Source organism: Bombus flavifrons, chromosome 6, assembly GCF_040668555.2.
Source record: "Bombus flavifrons isolate JBK064 chromosome 6, iyBomFlav1_principal, whole genome shotgun sequence".
Taxonomy (NCBI): domain Eukaryota; kingdom Metazoa; phylum Arthropoda; class Insecta; order Hymenoptera; family Apidae; genus Bombus; species Bombus flavifrons.
Window position 1 is genome coordinate 11,359,686 of NC_138447.1, and position 18,267 is coordinate 11,377,952.

Consider the following 18,267-nt stretch of genomic DNA (forward strand, 5'->3'; position numbering starts at 1 on the left):
TGTTCATCAAACCAATGGGAAAACACACTGCGCACACCGCATGCATCCTCGAATTTGTCCTCGAGTTTACCACGTGTAATTGCTTGAGATAGAAGTTCGTATCGTTGCAACGTCTGGTTTTTTAAAAATGGCATTGACGTCGTTAAAGTGCTGTAACAACAAACTACGCGATACGCAACGCGCGATGAAAGAAATTATCTGCCTCAATAACAATCCGGTCTATCTCTTTAAAGAAGTTGATAACAAAATATCGTTTAATTGTCGTTTAATTCGTTGAATATATCGTAAAAAGGGACAAATACGTACGAACTTTTATCTCTTGTCGAAACAGCTCTCCACTAAACAGCTTCGCTTCCATCCCGCTAATGTCACTGTATATTTCTCAAATAAAGCGTTCACCGTTCAAAAATTCTCTGTGAACCGGCAAAAGGGAAACTGTGTACGAATCTCGCTTCAGCATGTTTTACCAGAGCTAAAGCACAGTCCCAATTGCATTTCGCGTGTGCACATCGGTCTTGGCTATCGGATTTATTTAGAAATTGTCTGGCACGAAGACTTGTTTGTACGATTTTTTTTTCCGCGAGACAATCATGAGCTCGAAGACGATCCGTCATATACATGTTCGTAAACGTCGACGCAGACCGCGACGAAATAATTTGTCAGCAAAAGAACGTGTTTGTAGAACGAATGCGCGTGGATCGAGTAGAACAGATGTGCATCATAGAGAATCGATCATTGTGACTGCTGGTCCCACCTTGCTTCGTTTCGCATCTGTCCTGATCAGTCCATCGAGGAACCGCAACACCGATGCAAACGATACTTTTCTTACATGTATTATATTCGCCATTCTACACATCTCTCGCAAACTCTTGTCATTACTAGCTCGTATAGCTGTAGAATAAGAAAGCATACATTGTGTCAAAGCGTTCTGGCATATCTTGATTGTAGCACCGAGACCAAATACAATCATAGAAAAATAAAAAAAGAGAGGACAGTAGCGTGGATTGTGAAGATTAAAAGATCTCAAACCGATCAATTTCCAAAAAGTACTCATTGCAAGGCGTAATAAAAATATGATCAGAAATATATGACGATTTATTCAGACATACAATGTGTACTTGTACTTGATGGAAGACCGTACGTACGTAGTGAGGTCGTAAATTAAAATATTAATGTGCGATTAATACAAGAGAATTGAGAGCAGTACGTATCTTATAGAAACGTCTTAAATTCTAAATTGTAAAAGTTATTTGTGAATTGATATATCAGATTCCTATAGAATACATAATGTACACACATGTATCTACATCGTGTGAAAAGTAGCAAGTCGCGTATTTCTAAACTCTTCTTTCCAAATTATGTATACTATATATACGACTTTTTAAAATACTCTGAAATTTGTTGCAAAGAAAGAAAGAAAGAAAGAATTCTGAATTCACTTCGTACAGTTCTGAACGAAGTCCCGAATTCCTTCTCTCTTTAAATACATACTGTATCTCGCATTATTATTTCGATTCTCAAAGTACTTTAATAACACTTGACCGATTTTATAATCTCACTGTACAATAGAAAACTCCGTTTATACGAATACCATTTGTGCGAGCGAAATTATAATTAGCGTCTGATTAAACAAACTCCTCTTGCAATGAAATCCACTTGAAAGAAACCCACTCACGGACACTGAGGAGAGTCAGCCAGCTCCTGTTGTGTTTTAACTCCGATTATATAGGCTTCTTGTTTCCCGACAGATTCGTATAAACAGGTTTCTACCGTACATCTTCCACCAACGGTACGTCGGAATCGATAGCTCTGATCTAAAATCTGTAGGTTAACCGCTAGCACGGACGTCGCTGAACAACGATCCGCGACGGACAAATCGATTCGAAAGATTCGAGAGAGATCGGTGTAGCGCGCCTCCTCGTTTCCTCGTGCGAATGTGCCAATTCATCGAACCAATTCCGTCTGATTGCAGTCGGATTGCAACCGGTACACTAAGGTGCGCGGAGGCCGTTCGTCCTCTGCGCCGTTGCACAAAACGCACAAGGTCAGTCAGGGCAAGTCCGAGTCGGAGGAATACGACACCCTGGGCTCGGACAGCGACACGGAAGTCGGGACCAGCAGCCGAACCGAGTCTTCCAATCACCTCGTCGATTCGCACCACTCGGTGTCTGCGGCCGACTCGCGTGTCCACAGTATGCAATCTTTCATCCTTCTATTCGGTTTACGCCTTGTTTCATCCTCTCTCTCTCTTTTCTCTCTCTCTCTCTCTCTCTCTCTCTCTCTCTCTCTCTATCTATCTATCTATCTAACTATCTATCTATCTCTCTTTTCCTTTCTAGTCTATGTCTAGTTCTATTCGATTATAATTGAAAAGAGGGGGCCGCCCTTCTCGTTCCTCGATGTCCCTTTTGATCATGGTCACGAAAATGAAAAAGAAACGAAAAAGGGAAACGAAAGGAGAGGAGAGTTACCTAATATTTCCATGCACCGCAGTACCACCGGACATCCGTTCCTGTTGCCTGTCTATATACGTTTATTAGAGTGCACCGAAACATGTAATCGAGTATTTCACGCTTGTTTGTTGTCATCGTCAAACGTTGGAACGGAATCAGGCGGTTGTTGGAGAAATTTCGCCGAACCATACCGCGTTTGTTTCTATCGATCGTGGGAAATCGTTACGTTTTCTGCTTTCAGACTTCCTGTACCATGGACCAGAATCTAGCACGTCTACAGAACCCTCACCGATTTTTGAGAGAAAATCGTTTCCTGGAAGGGGAAGATCCAAGTAAGCCACGTTGATTCGTTGTGTTTAACTGTGTTTGTTAGAGGAGAAGTTAAAAGGAAGTAACGATGAGTGTTGTTCGTGGAAGGATGTTACAGCTGGCGCGTCATACCAGCGAGGAGACCCGTTCCAACTTCGGCCCAATCTCCGGGTTTGGCAATTCCAAGCACCAGTCGAGCAATTCCTGCTCCAATCGGGACCAGGAGCGTGACGGATCAGGGAATCTGTTCGTCCCCAAGCTGGACCCACCCACGGGCTTCTCCGACGCGTTTGAGCTAAGCGAGGCAGAGTGCGACTTCGATCGCGGCCACAGTAGCCAACGAAATGTCCGTGACTTCGTAATCGCGGTGTAAATAAAAAAGAAGGAAAAAAAATACGAAGAACGTAGAACCTACGGTGTGAACCTCTACGATGCATTCAGCGAAAGAAAAAAAAAATACGAAACCACATTTCAACTATCTCGATGTAAAGAAAAACCATCGTGGTCCGTCTTTCGTTAATTATTATCATTGGTCACTGTGAGCACAGCGGCCACTGATCATGTGTCCCCTGTTCGTGTTCCTGGCCTATGTCGATGGGAAAGTGTCAATCGTATCCTATAACAAAACGAACGTACTGAACTTAACCATGTGTTCTTTTAACTGCCACTTCGTTCGTATTCGCGAGAACCTGCGAACACGCGTAACAACACCATTTGTTCGATTTTTCACGTTTCTCGTTTCGGCTGCCAAGCGAATCGCACGATCCTCTCAGCTGCTCCTCTCGGGGCAATTCGATCAATCAGAACTTGTCTGTCGACTGCCATTTCGTTCGAGAAAAAACAATTATCCTATGAAAGACACGAACACGTTCTCTACTTTTGTAAATTAGGCAAAGTCTCGCAGGTTTTGTCGAGAACGATTCTTATACTTAATTGCTCGAGTTCGATCAACACGTCCTTTTAACTCTGTTTTACACGAAGACTGCGACAGAAGAACATGCTGCACCGTAAGCGATCCACAGGGAAGGTTTTTACTTGCCTTTGCGAAAGAGACTCTTATTATCTCGTATTCGTTAACCGAACACTCGAATCGTATGAGATACTATCGTCGAAGGTGAATCGTCCTATCGTTGAAACTACGTCTGCAGCAAGCATTCACGAGCAAACGGTTTCCATTCTACCGAGTGCATATCCCGAGCGAGCAATACGCGATTTGTTACGAGTTTACTTGGTCTTCCAATTTCGTAGATCGTTTCTATCTACTGATTTCAACGTCGTCCTTTTTGAACGAAGAAACGCATGAACAATTACTTTCGCATCTCGAACGAGCCAGCATGTTTTCTCGTTCGTGTACCAACCGTGTGTTGTATACATGTATAAATAACGAAGCTAGGCCGCGAAGAAATGAAAATGATGTTTCGTCGTTGCCATCGATGTTGTTTCATTTACGCGAGACTGAAACGTTAGTAGATGAGACGTGTAGCGTAAACTTTAACGTTCAAAGCAAAAAAAAAAAAAGTAAGATAAAATAAATAACTAAATAAACTATTGTCTATAAGATGTCTGTACTTACCATGCTGTTAACTGTGTACGTATTGTACGTCATTACGTACGCGCGACCGCGGATCGCGAGAAACGAATCTAGAAGAGCAAGAGAAACACGATGGTAAAGTGTTAAACTAAAAATGTGTCGTTTCGCCGCGTTGAATTTCGCGCGTCGATTAACGATCGACGGACCGAGTGATACGCTAAAGAAAACGGACAACAAAAGCAGAAAAACAAAAAAACAGATAAGATAAACTAAAGTAAAATAAAAGGCAGAGTATTAATGAATTTGTTCGACTGTCGTTAAGGAAAACGCACCCACCGAGTCTGTAACGCATCTGTTGTCATCGAATCAGTTTAAACCGTATGTACAAGCAAACCGATCGTTCACTCGGCAACGTGACGATGATTTTTGAGTCTGAGTGAGTGCTCTCTCGTTATGTCGGCGTCCCCGATCAGAAAGCATCGCGAAGCAAAGTATCGGGGACTACGAAGGAAGAGATATCGATCTGTTGACAAATCGTATACTTTATAATATATGAACAAATGATTTACCACGAAATTCGTACTATTGTGTTTTTAGACGACTTTAGATTGTTTATATTCTATTTACTTTGTAAAATATACAACACTAATTCCATAACGGAACACCGTTCTTGTCTGAAATATTATTCTCACCCTTCCCATGTCTACCGTAATACCAATCTTTGAAATAAAAAGGACCATCGGAATCCTTGAAATCCAACGCATCCCTGAAACTACGTTCTCGACGATAAAATTTAATAGATAATAAAAGCAAGGGAAAATCTCTTTTCTCCAAGACGAGTTCGTAACAATCCTGCCGTTAAGCCCGACGAGAGAAAATATCCGTGGAAGCTGCGCCCGGACGAAAAGGGTTTCGCAAATGTGCTGATCGATCGCGTTTCATCCTCCTCCCGATCGTAGATTCGAATATGCAAAAGGAGCAATGTGGAAACGGCGGAGGGTCGCAGAATCCTCGATATACGAGTACGAGGAAGGAAGAAGGGGTGCATGGACCGGTGAGGTCGAACAGGGTTGCTGGGCATGCGCCGACGTTCCTGTCCTCTCCAGATACTATGAGCGGTGGTGTCTACGGCGGAGGTATGTGATACGCGGTCCGCAATATTTCCGGAAAAAAACGAAACGTGGTCTAGCTGAGAATTCCGTAAAGCGTTTGGATTTTTCCCGTAGACGAGGTCGGTGCTATAATTTTCGACGTTGGACACCAGAGCCTTCGCGTGGGTTATGGCGGTGAGGATACACCGAAAGCTGAAATTCCGACCACCCTCGGTGTATGGGAGGACACGATCGACTCGCCGGACGGCAGTCAAAACGTCAGGAAGCACTACAACATCGATGTCACGGCCATTCAAGTGCGAAAGAAGGGTACGATCGTTTCACAGCGTAATCCTATCAGAGGAAACACGATTACGTTTCGCTGTCCAGTTCTCGCTATGTGACCATTTTCCTGATCGTAAATTCCATTAAAACGTAGAACGATGTCTAGCACATCTTTTTCTGAAATAGAATTCGATGCAGTCTCGTATCGTTAATACGTTTCACCTGTATCATCTTTACGCTACGAAACGTACGACAAACTGTATTTACTTAGTGTTTGACACAAGCAATTTGTAGCTTAGTCGACAAAAGACGTAAAGGAAAAGCCTTAAGTCGAAGCGCGGATAGTAAACTTTAATTTACAGTATAGAAAATCATGAATTGTAAAGAGATCGTATTGTATGTATTACCTACGATATATCTTTTTCTAGATATGGAGATGGTTAGCTTAATGAAAGACGGTATGATCGAAGATTGGGAGATGTTCGAGCGTCTAACAGAGTACACGTATAAACAACGTCTTCATGCTCTTCCGGAGCATCATCCGATCTTGATGACCGAATGTCCCTGGAACACCAGATTGAAACGGGAGAAGTTGCTAGAGCTGATGTTCGAGAAATTCAGCGTTCCAGCGATGTACATCTGCAAAAACGCGGTTTTGGCCGCGTATGCGAATGGCAGATCGACGGCCATGGTCGTAGACAGCGGTGCTACTCACACGAGTGCGGTTCCGGTACACGACGGTTACGTTATCACCCAGGGAATCGTAAAAAGCCCGCTAGGCGGTGATTTCATCACGATGCAATGCAGACAGTTCTTCGAAGAAAAGGAAATCGAGTTGACGCCTGCTTGTCTGGTAGCGAGCAAAGGCAAGTTGGTTGAAATTTTCAAGGAAATCGTCGCGCTTTCACAGCGACGAATTGTCGTCAACGGATAAAGAAAAGCAACAATAATAGCGTAATTCGATCGACGTGAACGGTATTGATGGAATGATTAAATATTGACTTCAATTGACACTCGCTCGCTAGGCAGATATTAACGCGCTATAAAAAGCAATGCTTAGTACATCGTAGAACGACGTCTATTATAAGGCACGAAAGGGAGTTAAATCCTTTGAACGCGCATTTTCAACGATGAACGCGCGCTGTGTGCAGAGCACTTGAGTCGTAATGCGTTGAATGCATTCATTCAGCGTCCGTGCGCCTTTACCGCACGTGCTGTCCAGATTTAGCGAACACTTATCAGCGTTAAAGAATGTTTAGAGTTGAACATTATTCCCATCGACCTCCTTCATCAAAACCTTTTATCCTCTAATATTTCGCACTTCCGAATGTAACTTACATCCGTCTAGAGGAGCTTTTCAACGCTTGACATTGTACGTACCACTCGAAACGCTCTTCCTAAGTCGAATCCTCTTGTTTCATTCGCAATTGCTATTCTATGTCCCGGATTAATCGTATTACTACGTCGCACAACAACGACAATCTAATGTAATAAAATATTATACAGATGTAGTTCGCGAAAGAGATACACCACGTTGGACCAAAAGGGCTGGACCTCAGCCAACGTCTTCCTGGATGAGCTATATGGTCCGAGAGCTGTTGCAAGACTTCCAAATGAATTGTTTGCAAGTGTCCGACAGCCCTTACGACGAGGATGTGGCCAATACTTTGCCAATGAAACACTACGAGTTCCCAACCGGGTACAACGACGATTTCGGCTCCGTCAGACTGATGATTCCGGAAGCCTTGTTCGATCCCAGCAACGTGAAGGGCGTTGGCGCCAGCATTCTTGGAGTTGGTCCACTCGTCACGACCAGCGTGGGCATGTGCGATATGGATATCAGACCTGTAAACTTCCCTCTATTTTCATAAATCACGCGATAGCTTTAGGGAGAAATCGATGATTCTATAACTATTAAAATGGAGCATTTCTGTTCTTAGAGTTTGTACGGAAGCGTGGTGGTCACCGGTGGTAATTCCTGCCTGCAAGGTTTTAGCGAAAGACTGAATCGAGATTTAGCCAGCAAAACTCCTCCAGTAAGTATCTCTGTCATTGCGTTGAGATCTTTCAATAGAAAATAATTCTAATTTCTATATAATTTTAATGGAAAAATTATGTTCCTTTTATCGAAATCAAAATAACGTTGACTCGTCCGGTTATTGCAGAGTATGAGACTGAAAATAATTAGCGCGAACAGCTCGAGCGAGCGTCGTTACGGTGCCTGGATCGGAGGATCTATCCTCAGCTCCCTTGGATCTTTCCAACAAATGTGGCTGTCGCGACAAGAGTACGAAGAATCGGGTAAACTGATTCTCGAGCGATGCGCGTGATCAAAAGCTCAAGCATCAATCAAAATTATTCTTCGTAATTATTTTTGCAAATCGTCCAACAATGTTGTATGTATCTATTTTGTATGTCGTCGAGGGGACAGTTTGTTGCTATTTTTAAGTTTTCTATGATCCTTCAGAGCGTAAGGGCCAACGTAAGACAATACGAGCGACTAATATCAAACGGATTTACGACAGACGCGTATAGAGCTTTAGACAAAATTTCAACAGCAAGGAGAACTTAATGTATTTGCCTAGCCTGTTGAAGTAAAACTGATCGGAATAAAAGGTGCAAATCTTGTGGAACTCGCTGAAGCAAAATCTTCTTTTGATGGTAGTTAAAACGCTCTTCGCAGGTGAAGCGACGAATTCTTTCGCTTCGATTACACGCGTAAGTTACAGCGTAAGTTAGACGTTAGACAACTGTATGCGGTACGCTTGTAAAAGAAAAAAATACAGTTCCTAACTGCTCGAACAATCTTTCGTTTGTAATTCACGAGCACAGATTGGTTTACATATCATAATTGAAGAATCGATGATTCCTAGGGATAATGAATATGGAGGAAAGGGGGAGCACTGTTTTCGAAAAAGAATTTTTATCGTTTATTTCGAACATATTCACAACAAGTTACATATTTGAACAATATTTCGATTTCATTTGTTTTCCACGTTTCGCTGTCGTATTCGTTCTTTCTCTTATTTATTTTCCTTATAATAAAAAGAAAAAAAAAGAAATAAAATACGATAAAATAAAATTAGGAGAATTGCGAACCGCAGAACATTCATTTTAGAACGCGTCACAAGCAGTTCCAATTTTACAACGATAAATATAATATATATATATATATATTACGGCGTAATAAACAATGTAATATTTCGTATATAAATATATATATATATATATATATATATATACTATATATATTTATATCTCAAAATAAATGTAGGAAACAGTATTATCGGTATATCACATATACAATATGTATTTAGGAAAAGGCGAATTATTTTGCTAGAAGAATGGAAAGGACCTTTCTCGTAACGGAGACGAAAAATCGTTCGTCGAAATTTCCGGTCCTACCGTATTTACTCTGCGACTTGATATTATAATACTTCTAATTAACACTCTCGCGTGTTTCAACAAATATCCTTTTGACGAGGAATGTTTGAAATTTCGGCCATGATTAAAATCGATTGGACGACTTACTCTTTGCAAAAAAAAAGGAAATAATTTTTATAAACACAACGCACAACCCGTGTTATGATATATTGTGACGTGGTCAAGCGAAATACGAAATTCGTTAACATTTTAGCGAAATAAACCGAGATAATCTTGTCAGCAATATTTTTGAAACGGTGTTTAACATATGGACACGAGTCGTGCATAAACAATAAAAATATTGTAAATCAAACGCTGTCTCGTTCATCGAATGCGCCTGTAACGCGTGGCGAAAATCGATGTGTTACGCTAACTACGAATACTGGTGGTCGTTCTTGTTACGACCAAATGGTAAGCGACGTATAAACCTACTAGCTAAGAACGCATGATGAAACGCGTAGCCCATATTCAGAAAATTTTAGGTCGCGTTTACAAAAACGTAGCGCTGCGATATTCGACAACAGGGGTCGAATGCTGTTGACGCGTAAATCGAGACGAGATTTCCTCGTCTATATTCAATTTCTGGTTTTCCTGTTAACGAAGAAGAAACGCGCTGCGAAACGAAATCAAACTAATCGTAAAACAATTCTGTTCCTAATCCTTTAAATATTTGTACCAAATAAATCTGAGAACGATCGAACTTACAATCTAGCGAGTTAAATTTCTTGTTTTTTCTTTTTTTTCATTTAGGAACATCGGTATCGATAGTACGCCTTTCTGTCGAATCGTAGTCCAATCTTTAAGCATCGTCCATGATTCCAGTTCGATGGAAGTTCAATCGACGAGCAGCATCGAATAAATTCTATGTTTTCGAAGTTAATACAAACGAGGTATCAAGCTTGATCATGGCGATACTAATCGCGTTTCGCTACAATAATTGACGGTAGCATAATAATGGCTAGAAACCGGAATGATGTACGAACCACGTTACGTCAGTTATCAACATTATCGAAGCCACGATGGCATGTCGAAGAAAATTCGGTAATAAATAACGTATGTATCACGGCGTCACGATCCTGCTTATATTCGCATGACCGTTGTTAAATACTATCTTATGTTTGTCTCCTAGCTTCCCACTCGAGACGGTTGTGGCAGTCTACAAATGGCATTGTGAACCGGCATAGACAACCATCCTGCCAACGCGATTCCAATGGAATCGGCCATCGTAGCAATTCCCAAGGAAATTTTACGATCCGCCCTTGGAATCTGTGAAATGACAGAAAAAAATACGACATTGCATTCTTTAATGGTATTCGGTGAAATACAGTCAGAGACTATTTTTAACGCGAACAAAGATAACAGGTTCGTATAAATTGACCATTGACAATGGTGAGCTGTCAAAGTAAAGTTACGTTACCTCGGTAGACATTCGATAAAACGTATTCACGTATGCTCCACCACCAAGAAGGCCCTCCCACAAAACGAACGCGAACACAATCCAAATACTGGGCAAATAGTAGAACAGCGTCTCGAACAGTAGAATTATGACGTTGATAAACTGAAACAAATACGGGGTTATCGTAAATCGTGTGTATTCGATCACGACCTGCGATAAAATCAACAGCTTGTACGTTGCCGTTCGAACGTGCGTAACACGAGTAAACGAAGCTTAATCGGTTCTGTTACCTGTAACAGAGCCATGATCCAGATTTTGTTAATCGTGATGAGATTGACGGACGATCTTGAGATAAACACTCCTATTTGATAATCCACCTGGAGCCAGCGATATTGTTCGGCGTGCGTTAACCAAATGTCATCGAATTCGATCAGCTCGTACTGAAAAATTAGCGTTACACGTGTTCGTTAAAACACCTGATCTATATTGTTCTTCTATACATACGACCGGCGGTAATTGTATCTATATTTAGGAGGTGGAAGCTAGCAACAAGACTCGGTAATCTTATAACGTAAATTATGCGTAACGAAAGACAAAAAGAAATATAATGTATGTATATAACAAGAGCGAGAGAAGGAAAGATAAAGGGGGAGGCAAACAGGATTCTACAAATGTTCATGTAACGAAAAAGCATTACCAATCCTTGGTTAATGAAATATTCGAAGAGGTACACGAGCCCAAGCGGGATCATATACTTCATTAATCCCGGTACCAGATTGATCTTTTCTTTAAAGCTCTTCCTAGGGATCTCAATGATGTGTTCTTGACTGTCGATACCGTTCTTAGTGATCGGGATACTGGACTGCGGCGGGTGAACCAGAACCAACCAGAAAGTGATTCCTTGTATAATCGGTACGATTAACATAACTAACAATGTGTCTTCGTTACTCAACCACATGGTGAGGGAGGCATAAGATAGTGCGCCAATTATTCCGGCGCCTCCAGTACCGGAAGACCATGTCGCGATTACTTGTCTGCGAAATAATGAATCGCTGTCAGTTATCGGTCAATGGCAAAGGTTAAATTCAGGATGATTCGACATACAGCTATAAAAAAAAGTAATATCTAACGGTGATAATATTCAGAATTACGGAAAAAGCAAAAAATATATGAAATAGAAGAAAGACGAAGATATTGAAATATCGGCGTGATATTGGGAAGACGATGGTTCGCAGTAAAATTTTCGCGAACGATCACATTAACCGACACGTTCGAAACGCACGTTTTATGGACACGTGTTATCTCGTGTTAGTCGCGATCGCATTCCTTTCGGTGAACTTTAACAACGGCAAGGTTAATCGTTAGAGAAGAAAGAATAGCAAAGAAACAGAAATATATTATACATAGATAGGTAGAGAAATGGACAGAAACAATAGCATTGTAATTAGCAGTTGTTGCACATAAGTACAGACGTACCTCGTGAACGCAACGAGTTTTTTTTCAGAATTCCGTACTGTACTTCTATATTATGCTTTCCGGTGGTTTTTTTAAATCTTATTTTCGTATCGGTACTAGAACAGCAATTTATGTTATTGTTCTATACTTTTAAACATGGAAGGCCAACCTGTCGACTGCCGTTATCTTATCTCTACTTTTCTTTGCACAACTGTCTAAATGTCAATATCGCGGTTTTATGCGCCAATACCTCGATTTTTGCATCAACAGACTTTGCATCGTATTTCTTTTTCTTTTTATCGTTTTACTTTTATCCGTTTTTATCCGTACCTTCTGTCTTTATACTTTATTTTCTTTTACATCTTTCTACACAGATAATAAATTATTATCGCTTTCGTTGCATAAAAGAACGCTATATATAATGGATAAAGGAAAAAAAATACGATGCGTTCGATTTACAAAAAAGGCTATGTTACTATTTAACGATAATCTCTAGTAGTTATATATACTATTACGTTCGTACGGAAAAATAAAGAAGACATTATGCTTAAAGCTCGCCTGTACGTGATAGCCTTCGGTGGAACAGGCGGGAGGAAAATTACTTCAGAAAAAAAAAACGATCGCCATTGTTGTTAGAGAAGAATAAAAAAAAATAATACCGACAATAAAGAACAGTAAAGTATGAAAGAATAGAAACGATGGTACTTACTTGGGGTATTGGTGACTGTAACTCAGCAGAGTAACTTCTCCCAAACCGGAAGAGAGTGATGTTACAACGACGCCCAGAATGGCGAGCCATTCAGTAGTGCTCAACGACACCATAAGGAATCCTGCAGCGGAAAATAACACACAGGTAGCCAGTCGAGCACTGTAATTAACGATTCGATTAATCGATTAGCGTTTCATTTGCGGGGAAAGGAGCGACGTGCCCACGGAGGGACACGACTCCGGGGATGATCCGTCCCACGAGAAACCGCGTGTATTTAGCGAGAAGCATATGACGTTGATCGCTTCTTACTACGCTGCCTTATCTAAAGGAAATTCGTTTCCACATGCTCGATAATACAATTCACGTTCCACGAGTCGAGCTGAACAAAATCAACGGTCACCGTATAATCGTCCTGTTTTTACTTTTATTTTCTCGAATAATTTATGCATATACATATACGTACGTATATAGCACAACAATATCATCGAGACGATCCAAAGAAAATCATCGATAAGATAACCGAGTTAGACATCGCGGGGTCAGTCGTTGGTCTACGTCAAACATATCGCAGAATCGCGAAAGCTGACTAATATTTTGATTTCGCCTGTGTGTCATCTGAGTAACTGCTGCTGCTGTTATCGCGTGAAATATTCTAAAAGTTAAAGGCTCGCTTCCTGACATTTCGTTATCGTATCGCGGCTTTTGTTTCCTATCGTCGTAGTGCTCCTGCTGGCTCTTAGCATTCTACGCGAAAGTGTAGCGTGGTGTTACGTTTACGCACAAGTTACGATTAAATGGAACGATAGCTACATAATTAGAAGGAAAAATAGAAATAAACGGATACTCACTGTACGTAAAAAGGCAGGAACGGCGTGATCGTCTTCACCGCTAACGATGGTAATATATCCGCTAGCAATATAGCGCCAGTGGACAATGTGTTGCAGGATCGAATCCCGGTGGTGTTGGTGGTCGTCACGGTGCCATTCGTGAATTCCGTAACAGGTTCCTTCGTATAGATGAAACGAAACCAAAAGGAAGGAGAAAAAAGAAATAAACTAGATTAGTATACCATTCGCGAACAGATATGGGAGATATTACATTTTACGTAAACCAAAAAAATCAGCTTTGTCTATTATATTATATTCTCATAATTCCGTTCGTTGGTTGTACATCGCCGTGGAAGTTATCAGGTACCGGTATCTTTATTTCACGAACATTACCACCTTGAACGAGTGGAATATTAATCTGCGCGATTGTTACGTAAGTTAATTCGCGTTCGAAGCATGCTGGAATCGTAGTCGGAAGGAACAACCACGAGGAAGGAGTAAGCAACTCCATAACACGATGCGAAACGCACGCATAGATTTGTCGATGACATAATGAAATTCCTCACGTACAAGAATCTGTTCGGTCTCGAACACGTAATTCAGATTAATTGCTTGCTGCTCCAACGACTTGTCTCCCTCTCTCCTCCGCTACCGTCACCTCCTGTTTCTATTATTCCTTATTAATAACCGTCTTCGTTTCGTTCGCATCGAGATCGTGGATCACGAGGAACGTTGTTTAAACGAGGCTATTAATCCTCGTGACGAACAGACTCGCTGTGGCGAGATACCATAGTGCGAAACGCGGAGTAATCATTAAATCGTAAAACTTTCATAGTCCGCTTAGTAATATTTCAGTCGAACGACACTCCGCCGTTCTTACTGATTACACGGATTATCTATGCAGACCGTGTGCATCGTTTACAGAAGCTTTTGAAATCGTCTCCAAATATCAAGATATTTTTCCTTGAGCGTGAAACGTCATTTACGATTCCGGCTAATCAAAACTGCTACGTTACCGCGTTCAATAACTTCAAGGCAATAACGAAAAAGAAAACAGTAAGTTAAAAAAGCGTAAAAAGGATTCGCGCTTAAACAAACGTAGAAAAACGCGTTACCATTAACATCGATGGATTAGTTGGCGCCTACGAAAAGCCGATATTTTATTTGGCAAATCGTCGAGATAGAAAGAAATCAACGTCACAATGTCGTCGTAAATCATTTGGAGATGGAATATCGACCGTATTAAAAACAGCATATAGTTTCGTGGGATGTACAGTCAAGACATCGACCAATGATGTTGCAACGCTTTAAACCCGACTCAATGGCTACATATTAGAAAGGGAGGGGCCGCGAAACTTTCATCCAATAACAATAACATTTTGTGTCCGGCAATTTGCCGTCGATCGGTGCCACATGCCGAGTGCAAGTTCGTTTTTCTTCTTTTCTTCTCGCAAAATTTTCCATTAGCCCGCCTACTCTTCTGGCAATCGGAGCATCATCGAGTGACAACAGGAATCCAATCGATACAAAGACCTGTGTAATCGCTGTGCTGTAATACGAATGACGCCGGTGATTCATCGAGTCTTATGCAGGCCAGGCGTCACACGAGTAGTGTACACTACTACTCTGCACGCTCGATCGTTCGCTCGTTTCGCTCGAACGAGTTTGCCGATTCCAAGTGAACGCGTTGCTTTATCACGTCGCTATCTATATGTCGCAATTTGTTTTTTATACTTTATCTGTTCTAGTTTATCGTTATAGGTAAATATGAAAATCTTGGGAAGCTTCCAAACCATCCTCCAAAACGCGTCACTGCTTACACGTTGTTTCGCAATCGACCGAATACCAATCGAGCGATTCGGGACGGTCGATGAACACGCGAACCGACCGATGGATTTACGCGTATTTAACCGATCGTCTTCTAAGGCGAAGGGATTCGAGTTTTAAGGGACAGACACGGACAATCAGAAATTAGAACGTGAAGAAGTCACGTTGAAGATGATTCATGATTCGTCCCGTTGTACGATTCGTTCCGTTGCCGGAAACAAAGATCTCCGAGTTTCATTGTATTTCCTTATTTTCTTTCTCTTTTTTATTCTTTCGAATCGAAGGAAATACAAAAAATACAAGAGTCTAAGAAAATTGGAAGAAAGCGGAACGTAACGAATCTTCTCTTTTTTCCCGCCCCTGGCAACCCTTCCCTGACTTCGATCAAATATGTGATTCGCTAATGGATCAATGAAAAAAAATTACCACTCACCATCGTCGTACCGAATTTGCTCTCAAGTATATCGTGCGCGGCGCTAAGCATCACCACGTATCCGTAATTGTTGCAGAGTCCGAGTATCCAGAAGGCGGCGAAATTTCGCCATCGCGATCGTACCGCTATCGATTCTTCGTCGAACACGTCGTTCGCCCGCCGCTCCGAGACCGTTAACGGGTTGCCCTTTGCCATCTTCAACTGCAATGGTATATACTCGTGCCTTTCTTTCCTTTCTATCTTTCTATCTTTTATATTCCACTCCGTTGTAACCAATTTACTTCTCCGTCTTTGTTCGACCCGCGCTCGTCCCTTTTTTCCAGCAGTCGGCTTTTCTTTCCTTTCGCTCAACTTCGATCGTAGTTAATCCTGTTCCTTATCCCCAGGCTTTTCCTCCGTTTCCTTTCGTCCCCTGTGGATCCTGTTCTAGCTTCCTCTTCTCCTTGAAAGTTTGCACTGTAGTTTCTATCGGAACGGGAGGGGGGGGCCTAAGTGGAGCACGTGGGCCTTTTAAATCTGTCCCAGGTTACGGCAGTAACGATTTCGTTTCTCTCTTCCTCGTTCTCAGAGATGGCGCACACCCATCCGTTTCTTTCTTTCCTGTAAGACCTTCTCCGTCGTATTCCTTGCCCGCTCGTGTTTCTCCTTTTCGAGCGAGTTTAGAGCACAGTCAGCGCGCGGCAAACCAAGCTTCGAGAAACTTCTCTCTCCTTTAGTCGCTGTATTTTCTTTCCGCCACTACTCACCAGGAGTATCGTATCGTACGAACTTCTGCCGTTTCGACTCTAACTCGATTCCCAATGAAAACAAACGTACTGGTAAATCTATTATTTCGTTCGATCGAAATTCCGTGACTCTCCGTTGTATACTTGTTACTTGTATATTTTATCGAGAGAAAGGAGGGGGCCGATGATTTCTCTCTGTGCTTTTTATCGACGGTTACGTAGAAACTTTTTCTAAGCTTCTTTTTTGCTCGAAAGAACGGTTACAACGTTTGGCTTGTATATTCTTCTCTGTCGAAGTTCAAAATCAAGGTCCCAGGATCTACGGATCGATCGCTCAAGGTTCCACGCCAGCGAATGTAAAATCCTTCGATTGGCGCGTGCCTTGAGGAAATTGGTCGAGAATATCGGCAAGCTATTTACGGTCCCCTGGCCGTTTCCTGATTTATTTTCGACGATTTGGCTCACCGTGCAGTTGAACGAGTTGTTCGTAAGCTATAAAACGTACGGGCATGTAAAACCGTGACCTATGCGAACACGCTAGGTAGAGCTTCCTGCTGGAGGAACGATGCACAGAACCGATCAGGTTCGTTTTTACTGAGAAACCCCTACCTTCTATGTTGCGGTAGAGTCAGCACTCAGCACCAGCGACAGCGGTAACCAAGCTTCGAGAAACTTCTTTCTCGCTTTCTTCTCAGCAACCGACGCGTTCGATCCAAGCTGATCCTCGCTTTCTCGCACGGGTTTCCGGACGAAAATGAGTCGAATGTTCGCCGTTTTTAATCAGAAGTACACGATCGATTTGATTTCGTTTGTTCTTCTCGTCGCACGTTCGACGTTCCCTTACTGGCTGTACGATGTATGCCAGCCTTATCGAAACCTAAGCTGTTTATCGTTAATCACTTCGTTTCGTAAAACGTGCCGTGTAATCTTTGAGACACGTTCAAAACAGTTTCTTCTGCTCCAGCGCTCCTTATCTTTCTCTTTCTTTTCTTGTCGCTGATCCAAAGACCGATTAAATTTCCGATGGCTCTCTGGTCCGCGTAGGTCTTCACGATGTGTCGTTCCTGCGGACAAGATCGATATTTTCTTATGAAATCGGACGCCGCCACGGTAGCTGACTTCAACGGGGGAACTGTTAAAACAGGAAAGTCAACGCGCGACGGTGTCGATTAAAATTGCAGATTGGTTACCTGTCAATGAGGATTCTACACGTTATGCGTTACATACGCGATCGATGTTTGTGTTTTATTTTAATCGTCAAAAGAAAAAGAAAGAAAAAAGCTGTAGAAAGCAATAAAGAAAAATACGAGGTCAGGCTGTTGGCTACGAGAAACAAATTGATAGCCGCACGTGCGTCGGCAGCTGGCTTTGCGGACTCGAATTATTGCACCGCGAGTCTGGTCTCAACGAGTACTGATTTTCATGTCGATCCGCAAATCGCGTATACTCGATCGTTCGTTAAAGTACAAATAACTAAACTTCGTTCCAGACGAACCACTTAAGTTCTCTTCTTTCCGCTTCGTTTTATTTGTATCATTTTTCTTTGGAAAATCACGATCCATTTAGACGTAATCAGTAGCAATTATTCCCACAAAAAATGCAGGAAAAAGAAGGCACGCGAATTGCGTTCTAACTTTGATTTTCATAAATGGAACGGAAGAGAGAGAGAGAGGAGAGGAGGTGGCTGTGTGAGTGGTTTTATTCCGCGGTAAATAGGCACACCGCAAAACGTGTCTTAATTACATTAAAACGACGTCCTTGCCAGCGTTTTCTAGTTCTAGGAACAGACTAAACTGGAGACGT

The 18,267-nt window shown here is 41.9% G+C and overlaps 3 protein-coding genes across 6 annotated transcripts in view; 2 read left to right on the plus strand and 1 right to left on the minus strand.

The window, feature by feature from the left end:
- LOC138180988 (cell adhesion molecule Dscam2) overlaps positions 1-4,295 on the plus strand; it is a 174,710-nt gene extending 170,415 nt beyond the window's left edge. For all 3 annotated transcript variants that reach the window (XM_069115404.1, XM_069115402.1, XM_069115403.1), the window contains 3 exons: positions 1,973-2,192; positions 2,695-2,785; positions 2,871-4,295. In XM_069115404.1, coding sequence (XP_068971505.1) covers positions 1,973-2,192; positions 2,695-2,785; positions 2,871-3,135 — 576 coding nt within the window. In that variant the 3' untranslated portion in view covers positions 3,136-4,295. The remainder of the gene's footprint in view (positions 1-1,972; positions 2,193-2,694; positions 2,786-2,870) is intronic.
- An 839-nt stretch (positions 4,296-5,134) lies between these two features.
- LOC138181004 (actin-like protein 6B) lies at positions 5,135-8,855 on the plus strand. 2 transcript variants are annotated; one of them, XR_011173417.1, is made up of 7 exons: positions 5,135-5,429; positions 5,520-5,714; positions 6,098-6,535; positions 7,176-7,516; positions 7,610-7,705; positions 7,835-8,065; positions 8,137-8,855. XR_011173417.1 is itself a non-coding variant. In XM_069115443.1 (6 exons), the coding sequence occupies exons 1-6, from the start codon at positions 5,261-5,263 to the stop codon at positions 7,997-7,999; spliced, it is 1,404 nt and encodes a 467-aa protein (XP_068971544.1). In that variant the 5' UTR covers positions 5,136-5,260; the 3' UTR covers positions 8,000-8,855. The 2 variants fall into 2 exon arrangements, 1 of the variants encoding a protein (XP_068971544.1); XM_069115443.1 differs by having other exon boundaries at positions 5,136-5,429; positions 7,835-8,855.
- An 834-nt stretch (positions 8,856-9,689) lies between these two features.
- Cln3 (CLN3 lysosomal/endosomal transmembrane protein, battenin) lies at positions 9,690-17,228 on the minus strand. The gene is made up of 8 exons (XM_069115444.1): positions 17,074-17,228; positions 15,740-16,956; positions 13,501-13,658; positions 12,653-12,811; positions 11,186-11,522; positions 10,779-10,928; positions 10,510-10,650; positions 9,690-10,358 (listed from the first exon to the last, which is right to left on the minus strand). Exons 2-8 carry the CDS (start codon positions 15,932-15,934, stop codon positions 10,218-10,220), a joined length of 1,281 nt encoding a protein of 426 aa, XP_068971545.1. The 5' UTR covers positions 15,935-16,956; positions 17,074-17,228; the 3' UTR covers positions 9,690-10,217.
- Between the last annotated feature and the right edge of the window lie 1,039 nt (positions 17,229-18,267).